The sequence below is a fragment of the Hydra vulgaris genome, chromosome 13, assembly GCF_038396675.1.
Source record: "Hydra vulgaris chromosome 13, alternate assembly HydraT2T_AEP".
NCBI lineage: Eukaryota > Metazoa > Cnidaria > Hydrozoa > Anthoathecata > Hydridae > Hydra > Hydra vulgaris.
Genome location: NC_088932.1, coordinates 43379536 through 43393332, shown reverse-complemented (window position 1 = coordinate 43393332; position 13797 = coordinate 43379536). Strand labels below are relative to the sequence as shown.

At 26.9% G+C, this 13797-nt stretch overlaps 2 protein-coding genes across 2 annotated transcripts in view; one reads left to right on the top strand and one right to left on the bottom strand.

Annotated features, from left to right (window-relative positions):
- LOC136089514 (uncharacterized) overlaps positions 1-13797 on the top strand; it is a 91899-nt gene that overhangs the window by 15793 nt on the left and 62309 nt on the right. The window contains exon 2 of the mRNA XM_065815560.1: positions 415-900. The gene's annotated coding sequence lies outside the window, so the exon portion shown is untranslated. The remainder of the gene's footprint in view (positions 1-414; positions 901-13797) is intronic.
- On the bottom strand, positions 5495-5929 carry LOC136089906 (uncharacterized). The gene has a single exon (XM_065816005.1). It carries the CDS (start codon positions 5927-5929, stop codon positions 5495-5497), a length of 435 nt encoding a protein of 144 aa, XP_065672077.1.

The following is a 13797-nucleotide window of genomic DNA, read 5'->3' as shown; positions in this document are numbered from 1 at the left end:
TATATATATATATATATATATATATATATATATATATATATATATATATGTATATATACGTTGTCTTTAAGTTATAACAGTATTTGACCAAACCACAACGCTCATTTGATGTATCTACATGTTGATTGTAAAATTAACTGCCCCTAAATCTTACTTAGTAGATGCGTTCACTCCGTTAACGGATTAGTTACAGCCTGTTAACGGACTGTTAAAGCCGTAGTTGCAACGTGTTGCATCAACAGCTGTAACTGTCAATGTTCAGCAATTTAAGATTTGAATTTCTGAGTTGTCGATTTTCTAAATTACACATTAAAACAAAATATTAGGAAAAAAATGCCTTAGACCATAAAAACCAAATTATGAAGTTATTTTATTGATAAATAGTTTTTAATTTAAAAAAATATTTTATTTTAGATTTTTTTGATGATTCTGATGACGAATTGTTAAAACAAAATAATTTAATTGCAAAGTTTACGTCATGGGGTATAAGATACTATGTGATTTTTAAATTGAAACCTTTATCATACTCACGTGGTTGGGAAAATGTCATTCATTTTACTGTTGGAGGAGATAATTCGGCCAATGGAGATAGAATTCCTGGTTTCTGGTTTACACCCTATGACTCCGGAATATTAAGCATTGATTTTTCGGCCAATGGTAATCAACAGAGTTTTTTATCCCCTCCTTTATTACTTAATAGCTGGTCTACTATTCAAATATGTCAAGATATTGTTGACGGAAATTATTTAACTTCAGCATACATAAACGGAAAACTTGTTCAGAGCATTGTTAACAACTTGCCTCAAACTTTTAAAAACGTTCTTGTTTATGCTGCAGATCCATGGTACGTTGCAAATGATGGCTACATTAAAGACCTCAAAGTTTCAACTGGAAACAGCAGTAACTAATTATTTTATAAAAATTTTTATGAATGTTTAAGATGCTTTGGATAATTTTTTTTTTTAGTTAACTATTTTTTTTTTGTGATTAAACTACTATGATTCATATCCTTTCTAAGTCAAGCTGTTACTATAGTTACTAGCTATGGACTGCTTGTCTAAAATAAACCTAGCATATTTCATCAAATAAAAATAGGTCAAACAATTTTATTTGAATCAACAATTCTATTAATTTTTGTCTAAACCTTCAAAGAAATTTTATTAAATATGCTTAAGCATTCTTGTCCTCTTGACAATACTTGTAAAGTTTTGAAATCTGCAAATGAAGCCACTCAGTTCAAGACGCTTTAGGTACTTGGAAATCCAAAACTCAATTTTCAATTTTTAAAACATAAGTATTCTTTTAGATTGAATTTTGAAAAAACATGATTGGATCTCTTAAAATAAGCTGATCATTTGGAATAGAATTGCGCCCAAATGTAAAACGAACGAAAGAACTTTAAAAATTAATTTATTTTGATTTTACTTTTTATGTTATTATTTTTATAACTATTTGAAATTTTATTTTTTCTAACAGAGGAAATTTTCTTATTCACTCTTATTTTAAAAATGTTAGTGAAACTAACAAAATTTTGATTATATTTTATTATTATTGCATAAACTTAAATAAAATTTTGTAATTTTGTCTCAAAATCATTTGAAAATTCAAAATCTTGAATTAAGTTATTACGCATTACTTTACGCAACCCGTCTTAATTGCATTGATGTTTGTGTTACTATTTTTGTAGACAAATTAAAAGGCCAGTCTTAGAAACCATTGATCACCCTATATATCATATATTAACAATTAATTACAAATAATTGTTATGCTATAAAGTTTTAAAGTTACAAAAGTTATTTTAATTCTCAATCTGATGCCAAGTAGGCACACCACCGTTGGAACAGCATTAAATAATGTTATTTTTTAGGTTGTAACAAAATTGGATTAACGTTGGATACTGAAAGGATGGATAACGTTAAATTTATTGAACGTTTGAGTTACCCTGCGTTCTAACGTTAGATTAATCAACGTTAAACCACATTGCACTTTAAATTTAAAAGCAACGTTTTTTTTAAATAAAAATAGACAGTCATTGGGACTCGAATCCCGGTCACTTGCCTCGTTGAACATCACGCTTTCCGCTACGCTACACATTTATACCAAATAAGAAAATAGGTACTAATATAAAACAAAATTTTATTTAAAAAAAATGTAAATTTAAGAAAATTTTCTTTGTTTTAGTGGATAGTTAAAACCATTAGTTAAAATTAACATTATATTTATTTTCCAAAAGCAAAATATTGAAAAAATTTGATAGTTCAAGAAAAAATATTTATATTTTTTTATTCACATAAATATTTGTCTAGGCAAATTATAAACAAAAAAAGGTTGAACATTCATTAAAATAATGTAAGTATAGCATTATAGCTATTATAGCATTGATAAAAAATTGCGTTAGTGTAGCCAACGTTATAACCACGATATTTCGATAAAAAATGAGGCTTGTGTAACTAAAGTGGCTAAAATGATGAAAACGTTAATGTAACCAACGTTTTTACGACGTAGTAATTCTGATTAAAAATAACATCAGCGTAACCAATCTATTACAATGTTTTAATTCTGATGAAAAATAACTTTAGTGTAATAAATGTTATAACAATGATGAATAAAAATAATACTGATGAAAAACAACATTAATGTAACTCGCATTATTACAAAATTATGTCTAGTTGGTAGAAATTGCCCAACATAACCCAAAATAATTCTAACGTTGGATCGAAATCGTGTGTCCACTGAGTGATAATACTAATGTTTCAAACTAAAGACCTAATTTTGCTTTATCTAACTTCTCAAAATAAAGTCAGCTTTTAAAACAGCTGCATTGATACATGATTCTGTATGATTTTCTTAACAGCTCGAGTTTCCAGTATAATTATGTCAGAGATATAATGGAAAGAGATTAGAGACAAATAAATATCGTCAAAGTTTGCACTACTGTATTCGTAATAACAAAACCTATATAGGCAATTGCCTGATTTTTAGAAAAACTTATTCCAGCTTTAGCAGTTGTTGACATGATATTGTTAACTAGGGAGTACCTGACTTTTTTTCAGCCTTCTCCTCTTATGCTAAATAATCTGTGAGTTTTTATCGTTAAAGTTTTGATTAGTATACTCAAGTTCACAATAGTCAAAACTAACTTCATTTTCAGTTTTTCTACTTTACAAAAAGGAATAAAAACTGCTACAATAAAAAAAAATTTCTTGCCTAAACAAAGAGCTAAGGTTGGTTAATTTTTTTGTACAACAAGAAACTGAAAAGATATTTTAAATTTTTACACAATCTTATTTCAAATGTAGAAAGTTGAATCAAATTTTAAAGTGATCAATAATGGGAAGTTTAATATTTGAAGTTTACTTTTTCTTTCATATAAGCGTTTGAACTAAATATAGTATTTTAAATTAGAATTAACTATACAAAATTTTAATAATCATAAATCTAGGTTGAGAGGGTACAAGAGTCAAGGCAATTTTTTTAACAAAAAAGTTGCGTTGACCCTTGTACCTTTAACTCTTTTCTATTAATAGTAAGACTTTAACTCTTTTCTATTAATAGTAAGACTTTAACTCTTTTCTATTAATAGTAAGACTTTAACTCTTTTCTATTAATAGTAAGACTTTAACTCTTTTCTATTAATAGTAAGACTTTAACTCTTTTCTATTAATAGTAAGACTTTAACTCTTTTCTATTAATGAAGAAAAAATATATAAAACAGTACAAACAATTTTTTTTTTTAGTAATAAAATCATTATTTCTGCGCGTAATAAGTATTATTTTAGACCCAAAACTGCCATATTTTTTTGTCTGATATAACTAACTCAAAAATTGTCAAAACTGTTTGAAAATTTGAACATGAATTCTTAAATGTATCTAAAATATTGTCTATAAAACAGAACTTTTTTTAACACTTTCAGTTTTACCAGGCTGGCATTCAAACTTTAAGATATCAAATTTAAGGGAAAAAAAGTCATAAAACATGATAAAAATGAGATCAAAAAAGATTTAAAAAGTTCTACTTCATAGACAACATTTCTAAAATGTTCACCTTTAAACCTGCAAAATTTCAGCCCAATATCTTTTTTTTTTTGCTAAGTTATTTTTTCTGAAAAATTTGGATTTAGCGATAAAAAAAAAGGTTGCAAAAAAAGCTAAAACAAGTTTTAAAAGGTAATATATTGTAATTATCTGGTAAAATAAACTTAAACATAAATGTACTACTCATAGCTTAATATATTATTTAAGGAGAAGTCAAACGTCTTGAGCAATCTTTATCAAATGTTTAAAGTCAATCGCTTTTTTGTTTTCGGGAATATCGGAGAAAAAGCGTTGCTACAATCGATGCTAAGGTCTTTAAAAAGGGGCATTTTTGATTCAAATTAAGAAGAATTTCGACCTTTTGCAAAACACATACTGAAATAGGTAGATTTAAGAGTTCAAAACAATCATTTTAGTATTTTTCAAATTTTACCAAAAATAGCCATTTTTTACCCTTTTAACCATTTTTACGACCTATACTACTAAAATTCTGTTATTTACTTAAAAATAAGAAAAAATGTTTCTAAATTTGTCTTAGTCAACTTCCGTCTTAAACTGAGATTGTTTTGCTTTCACTTGTTTTTGAAAATATCTCTCAGCTGAAACTTTAAGCTATACTTGACTTAAGATTCAATACTGGTTTCTTATCAAAAATAAATCTATAGCCTGTAATTCTCTACTGACCCAGATTTTTATAGAGAATACAACTAAAGTCATGGAAGATGCTATTTTTAATGCGCGACAATATAAGCAAGATTCTAACACCCTTCCTTAGAGGCGTGGCAAGTAGTAGAAACAACGGGTTCCGGGCCAAAAAAGTGGATTTTTAAAGAATAAGTCTATGGCTTGGAAAGTATGGTATTATTTCAAACATTTCTAAAAAGTGTGTGATCTCTACCTATCATGGAGATGAATCACTATTTCTAAGAAAGTATGAATCTCTACTATTTTTCAACATGTATGCTATGAGATCTCTTCAACCTGAATGACATGGTATTAATTTAATTATTATTTTAACAAAGAAATAATAAATATAAGATGAAATCTACGCGTAGATGAAATCTAGCCCAAGCGTAAAAGAAAGCATATCCTATTACAAATTTTACTGACTTGACAATTCTTTATACACAACCCATGAGTTGAACGAATGAGAATACCCATACCACTTTACTAATGATTTGTTTTTGAGTTTAAGAATAACATTTTCAATCCTATATGTTTTGATCAGTTTTTCGCATTGCTTGTTCATAAAAAGTATCTTGTATTTCTTCACCATTATCGCAATTTATTTTATACGTTGGTGGATCTGTGAACTAAATCTGTGATACTGTAAAAACTTCTTTAGTCCATCTCGCTGAGTATCTTTTTTCAAACGTTTACTTCTTTTTAGATATTCTAACTCTATCACCAATTACAAACTTTGGTTTTACGGACTCTGATCATGTATTTCTATTTAGATTTAACCAAACAGTATTTTCATTCTTTTTATCGCTAACTGTAAATGGTGCCATTTTAATTGAAGAATGCTTTGTGATGTTGTTTTTATTAACCATTTCTCTAAAACGTCGATATATCTTCTTGACGAATTAGCTGAAAAGTACTTAAACATTTTATCTTTCATTGTTCTATTCCAACGTTTAACAATGCAAGTTTTTTCTTCATTTTCAGTAGAATACAACTCAACACCAAGCGCTTTAACGTGCTTTTTATAAAAACCTAAGGTTTTATTTAGCCAAATTTTTTTTACACTTTCTTTAAAAATCTTATTTAAAGCATTAGCAACATTAACTCCAGCTTTACTTTTCAATGGAACAATCAATCCATACTTCGAAAAAGCATCTACCACCATAAATAAGTATTTTATATCATCATTGAATTTCGAAAAAGATTTCATGTCAACTAAATCAACAGCCCGTATTTCATCGATTCCACTTACAATAACCTATTATTATCCGAACATTTTTTTATATTGTATATAAAAATGAGTAAATATACTAGTATTAAAATAAATGTTTCGCAAGGGCAATTAAAAAAATTGAAAAAAGCAATTGAAGATGGTTATGGAGCAAGTATTAAGTTATCAAATTCAGATCTTAATGGTGAGCATGTATTAGCTGAAACAGATTATCAATTTAATAGAATCAGCAGCAGGAAATAGTTTATATTTGAGACCATGGAGTAAAGGAAGTTCTGTAGGTGATGTATTGTACTTGCACAATGGAAATGGATATACATCAACAGAATCAGATTTATTATTAGGACCAAACTCATCATTTACTAATATTCTATTTTTGAATATGACTCTATGACTTCTTGAAATTTTTTGATATTGCATTTAAAAAGAAATGCCAAGAAATAATTCGCCAATACATAAGTTTATAAACAAATACATACCAGATGAACCTCTTAAAACACTTCTTCATTCTAAAGTGCACAAAGATTCGGAGCACCCTTCAGTATTAATAACTGAGAAAAAATATAAAATATTTGCACAACACGAAATTACAATAAAATCTCTATCACATTAATATATTCTTTTAAAGCTTGGTATAGTAGTTAATGAAGGTTTTGCGTTAGTTTTACTAAAACAAGAACTTAAATTAAAACTGTTAAGTTTACAAAACTATGTAATTTCAGAGACTGTTGATGATATTCTAGTAAATGTTGTTAATAATTCTGATTCTGATGTAATAATTAAAAAAGGAGATTTTAATTTTATTAAGTAAAAATAATAATTTTTTAAAATATCTTTTAAAAAATTATTATTTTTACTTATTAAAATAGAATTTATTTGCAAAAAGCTGTGTAATAGTAATTATTCAGATATAAAAAAATGCATAATAAGATTATTAGTGCCCATATATATTGTCTAAACACAATTAGTGAGATTCAAAAAGAAATAAGGCGTAAGAGAGAAAAGAGAAATATGGTAAGTAAAAATCATAGAGCTGTAAAAATAATTTCAGCAATTGATAATTCATTACTAGCACACACTATGACACTTGGAACTACTAAATTGGCTTTTTAGCAACAATAATTGCAGCACCAGTAGCTATCGCATGTGAAGGTGCAGCATTAGGAGCTGGTGTTTTATTATTTATAGGAGAGCAAGTTAACAAAAAATTAAACTTAAAAACAGAAAAGCATAAAAAGAGTAAAGTACTTGCTGATTCAAAACTAAATACAATAAGTGACTAGACTTCTAAAGGTTTAGTAGATGGAAGTATACATGACAATGAATTTAAACTAATACTTAGTGAACTTGAAAAATTTAAAGCCATGCTTGAGCAAATTAGAACAAATTCAAAAGAATTAATTAATGAACTAACTAAAGAATCATTAATTAATTAAACAAGGAAGAGATGAAGCAATTAATTTACTCAAAAGCAGATTTAGTAAATTGTAAACGTCAAAACATAAAATAGTGTATTAAAATAAAATGTAAAGCATAAAACGTAAAGCATAAAACGTAAAACATAAAACGTAAAACATAAAACACAACATAACAATTTATGTTGTGTTTTTTCATATTTCTTATAAAAAAACAAAAATGTCATTTCTAAAAATTGAAGATCCTGAAAAGATAGACAAAATTGTTAAAGATTTCTTAGATATTAAAAAAAGAATACAGAGTAATAATTTATATGAAAAGATGGATGAAACTAATTTACAGTTAGAATTAGAAAAATTGTACAAGCCAGTAATTGATAGACAAAATAGGGTAAAAGAAAACATAAATAAATTGCAAGATCAAGCTAAGAAATTTGCACTCACTTTTTCAAATTCTTATCCTGAAGCAAATAGAGATAATGATTACTGATTCTAAAGAACCATTGAATAGAAAAAAATAATCTAATTATATATCAGATTATCTAAGAATGTATGCTACTAGTTAAAAATCTACAAATACTACATTTGGAATACAATTTAAAGATGGTATATTTTATATTGAAAAAAAACCAATACATATTAATAATGATGATATAGTTATTGATGATGAAATATATTATGGTACTCCTGGACTTTGAGAGTTGGTAACAAAGTTTAATCCTAATAAAGAAATATATATTGTGCAGATGACCTTAAAAAAATTAGAGATATATTATTACAAACAGATGCAATTACTTCTGAAAACCCATACAAACCAAAGTCATCTCGAAATGGAAAATACAGAGAAATAGTATCCCCAATTTGGAAAGATATAAAAGAAAATACGAAGCTTGAATCAAAAGGAACAGGAATAGGAACAGGAGTAAAAACAATAGTAGGAACAAAAATACAAACTATAATTCTTCCTAGCGACCCTAAAGCATTAATTAAAATGCTTGATTTGCGTATAGCTGCATGGAAAGCAGGTAACACCGGAGCAAGAAATGAAGCTGTTGCAATTTGTGATGAATTATTACGACAAAGTATAATAAATAGTTAACAGTATAAAGCAAGACAACAAAATACTTTATAATTATATATCAGTACATATAAAAAAATATATATAGTACATAAAAAATGGTTCATAATTGTTCATAATAAGAGATATAGAAAGAAATATGTTACTGGAGGAAGTGGTATATTAGAAAGTTTAAGAGATTTATTCAAACAAATAAAAACGTGAGATGTAACAAGAGTATCATCAGCTATGATGAAGAAGCCGGCTGCTAGTGATTTAGGAAAAACTGCAATAACTGCTGCTAAATCAACGGGTAAAGAACTTTCAACATCAGCGATAGAAGCTGCTAGAAATGCTGCAGTTTAAAAAGGAAAACAAACAGTTGATAAAGCATCTTAAAAATAGTTTTACTACCTGCTACTAATAAAAAAATTGATGAAATAACTTCAAATTTGGTTGAATCTAATGATCTAATTAATAATGGATCTGAACGACCTAAAAAAAATAATGCAGATTATATAGCAACAAATATAAATCAAATAATGATGGGGTCTGCAATAAGATCAGCAAAAAAAGTATGACATCAAAATGCTCTAAGAATAGAAGATCTAGTTTAAAATGGACGCGGTCTTCGACTTGCGTAGACTTGTAAAATTTATTACACAATTATTAGTTTTTTTAAGAATTGTCAATCAAAAAAAAGTTTTTTATGTTGTATATAAAAAAACAAAATGACAACATCCGAAGTATTAAATTTTACAGAAATGCCAATTGTAGATAATGGAATTGAAAGATTTGAATTCCATGAATATGAGCCAGTGGCTCCTACAAATCTAAATAGTGCTGGAAAAATAAGAATCAACATTGAGCAACAAGATTTGTTCACACTTCTATCTGAAGCTTAACTCTTTTTTGAAGGGCGAATTGTAAAACTTGCTGATAGAACAGCGTATGCTAATACAGATGCAGTGACGCTTACAAATAATGGTATTATGCATTTGTTCGGTCAAATATCATACTAATTATCAAACCAAGATATAGAAACTATTTATCACCCAGGTCAAGCAATTACAATGTTTGGAATGCTTAAATACCCATATGACTTTCAGTTAGTGCAAGGATTAAATCAATTGTGGTATAAAGATACTGCAACAACAGCAGTACTTGCTTATAACTCAGTGTTTGCATTAAGACAAGCATACACAATTCAGAAACCAACTACAAAAGGAACATTTTCATTTTGCATACCTTTAAGACACATTTTTGGATTCTGTGATGATTACGACAAAGTCATTTATGGGTTTAAACATACAATAACTCTTATAAGAGTAAGTGATGATGACGTAGTTTTTAAGCTTGCTGCTGTAGCTTTAGTAAAAGTTAATCTTAATAAAATATCATTGTTTATACCACATTGTTTATACCAGATGTGATAGAGATCAAAATCCTAATGCTTTGATATTTGATCATTGCGACTTGAAAAATACGTACATTATGCTTAATCAAGAAAGATATCCTACTGTTGATTATAATTTGTCATTCCCAAATCAGCAATTTTAAAGAGGTTATAGAAATGCACCTGTTTTTAATGAAAAAATTTTATGGAATGAATGAATTGATTACACTCAGCAATATAACTCCTTCTGACTATGAAGATTTATACCCACGTTTTTTTTTTTATCTAAGTAAACAATCAGAAAGATTAAAATCATCAACAGTAGATGTACAAGTTAAAGCAACATTTAATACAGTTGTTCCAGCAGATACCAAAGCAATTGCAGTTGTAATATCTGATAGAATGATAGAATTTCAATCAGACGGAAATAAAATGAATTATGTTTATCAAATTTTATGTAATTTAAGTTTTTTGGAAAACAAGTAAAAAAAATTTTTCTTCATATATTAAAAAAATGAAATAAACAAAGGAAAGTTTCAAAAATTTATTAGAAGAAAATAACATTTCAAAACCATACGATATTATTGCTACATTGTTAATGGTTGCTATATATAATTGATTATTAAAAAAAGAATCAAATATGGATGAAGTAAAAAAAGTAAATGATAAAAAACCAGTTGGGAGACCTAGAATACATCCAGTGAAAGAAAAAAATGAGAAAAAAAACAATGAAGCCTAAAATACATCGTGTAAAACAAAAAAAAGTTATAAATCCAAAGTATGAAAGATTAAGAACAATTAAGAAAAAACTAGTCACTGTTAAATTTACAAACATGGAAAGTGGAGAAATTAAAATATATAAATCATTATAAAGTGCTATGCAAGAGACTAAGTATGGATGGATATATCTTGAATTACGTGATGGAAAAGTTGATATTTTATAATTAATTTAAGATTGAAATATTAAATTCTGAAAAAATTCTGTAAAAGATAATCATAAATAAATTAAATAAAATCTTGTCATATAAAAAAATGAAAAACAAAAATGTAAAAGAATGTGATATAACTATTAAACTATCAACAATTGTTTACTTTTTTCGAATAGAACTGTTGAAACTGAAATAGATGGTGAGTTTAAAAAAGAAAGACTTATAGAATAAGAGGGTGGAAACGTATAGAATGTTTATAATAAATTTATGCTTAAAAAATATTTACATATGCTTTGCAAATCTTTTAATAAATATAATCTTGTCGTATAAAAAATGGAAAAAATACTAAATTACTCTATTCCAGATATAACATCTTCAGAAATTTTAACTTCTACACCTTTTGTATATAGAACATTGACTATTACAAAAGAGCAGGAGATTTCAAAACATAAAAATATTAATTATTATTAGAGAATACGAGAATTTGGTCCTATTTAAAAATACGAATGAAGATATAATAATTAAAAATATGACAAGTTATGTTTTTTTTTTAAGTATTTAAATAAAATGAAAATAAAAAAAAATATCTCGTTTTATAAAAATGAAAAACAAAAACAAATCGCACAAGAGCGAAAAATTAAACATTATCATAGAATGAGAAAAAGCGAATTATTTGAAGCGTTAGCGCACACACTTGTTGACCATACACAAACTCAATCTACATCAGTTAGTAATACACCGATTGAACAAAGACCATCGCAATCTACAACAGGTTGGCTTATGTCATTTGTGCCTAATACGATTAAAAATACAGTGAATATATCGACAGCAAAAAAAGAATCAGTTAAAAAAAAGTAAATTTAATTCTATTGCTGATTAGATTGTGTCATACGTACCTAATACAATTAAGAAATTAGTCAATCAAAAAGTCAACTTATTAAAAAATAACAATAATTTTGAAGTTAGAAACTAACTTGAACCTCAAAGTAAAGTTGAAGAAATAAATAAAGAAATAGATGCAATAAAATTTAAATTAAATCAATCATCTATTGAAAATGTGACAAAACAATTTAAAGCAAAAGGAATAAAAGGTTACAATGCTTTATCATTCACAAATGCTGCTAAAAACAGTGCAATTAGAATAATAAATGAAAACAGAAATTCAAAGGTTTATATAGCTCTCACTTGTGGAATGGAGCGTACTTCTATTCTAACAGGAGAAACTATAACCACAACTAATGTGTTTAGAACAAATAATCAAGTTGTATTAAATACAACAAATTTAAATGAATTATATGAAAGTGCTGAGCATAAAATTTTGGAATAATTATCATCTTGCAACAGTTAGGATCAGATTGAAGGTTTGTTTCAGTTAAAAAGATGGAAATAACTATTATCGATTATAATCCTATTAAAGCTAAATTATACATTCCACTTAATAAAAATTTAGCATATAAAAAACTAATATAAAAAGTGAAGATAAACAACATTTTGGTGGTGTGTTGCAAGAGCATTACATCCAAAAAATAATCATCCTAAAAAAGTAGATAAGGATCTTAAAAATCAAGCAGAAAATATAAAATGGAATAAAGTAGAATTTCCAGTATCATTAAATCAAATCACACAATTTGAGAATAATAATCAAGATATTAGTTTTAATTTATTTGGTTATGAAAACTCAGAAGGTCATATTTACCGTATGTCAAAGAATAATGAATGTAAACATCTAATAGATATACTATTAATCTCAATTGGTGAAACTAATCACTATTGTTTAATAACAAATTTAAGGAGACTGCTATCTTCGCAAACATCTAAGAACAAATTTACTATACACTATTATAGGAATTGTTTACTTGGGTTTAATTCTGAAGAATCATTATCTAATCATAAAACGTATTGGGAAACACATGATTCAGTACGTATTGAACTTCCACCACCAAATTCAACAATGCAATCTACTAATCACAATAAATCAATTAGAGTTCCGTTTGTAGTATATGCTGACTTTAAAAGTTTTGTCAAACCAATTGACACTTGTGAACTAAATCCGAATGAATCTTTTACTAAACAATATCAAAAACATATTCTAAGTTCATTCTGTTATTATATTAAATGTTTTGACGAAAGTATTTATCAAAGTAGTCCAGTCACGTTTACTTCAACTAATGAAACTGATGATATTGCACAAATTTTTATTGATAGCTTAAAAAACGATATTAAGAAAATTTATAACAAAATTAATTTTCCAAAAAGGATGATATTTACTTTTGAAAACAAGCATGATTTTAATGCATCAATATCATGTCACATTTGTGGGTGACCACTGCTATATTACATGAAAATATAGAGGTGCTGCTCATCAAAGTTGTAATTTAAATTATACAATTATAAAATTCTTTACAGCACTATTTCACAATTTATCTGGTTACGATTCTCACTTATTTATAAAAAAATTATCTGGAGGAAAGTTGAATTGTATACAAAACAATGAAGAAAAATATATTAGCTTTTCTAGAGAAATTAAAGTTGGTGAGTTTACTAATAAAGAGGGTAAGAAAGTTGAAGTTAAACGTGAATTTTATTTCTTAGATAGTTATAGATTTATGTATGATAGTTTTGATGCTTTATCAAAGAATTTAGCAGAAGACCATTGCAGCAATATAGGAAAATTATATTCAGGTGAAAAATTACATTTTTCACTAAGAAAAGGTACACACCCACATGATTAGGTTGATTCTGTTAATAAATTTAATGAGACACATTTACCGCCGAAAGAATCATTCTTTTCGAGATTAAACGGTGAAGGAATAAGTAATAATTATTTCTCGTATGTGCAAAATGTGTGGAAAGAATTTAGTTGCAAATCATTTAGAGATTATTATGATTTATACAACGATTCAGATGTGCTTTTACTAGCTGACGTCTTTGAAAATTTTAGAGATCTTTGTATTAGAAGTTATGATTTAGATCCTGCTTGGCACTATACATGACCAGGATTAGTTTGGGATGCTGCATTGAAGATGACAGAAATAAAATTAGAATTGCTG

What these genes read in the sequence shown, in the direction of transcription:
- LOC136089906 (XM_065816005.1), bottom strand. Translation starts at nt 5,929, where the DNA reads ATGAAATCTTTTTCGAAATTCAATGATGATATAAAATACTTATTTATG.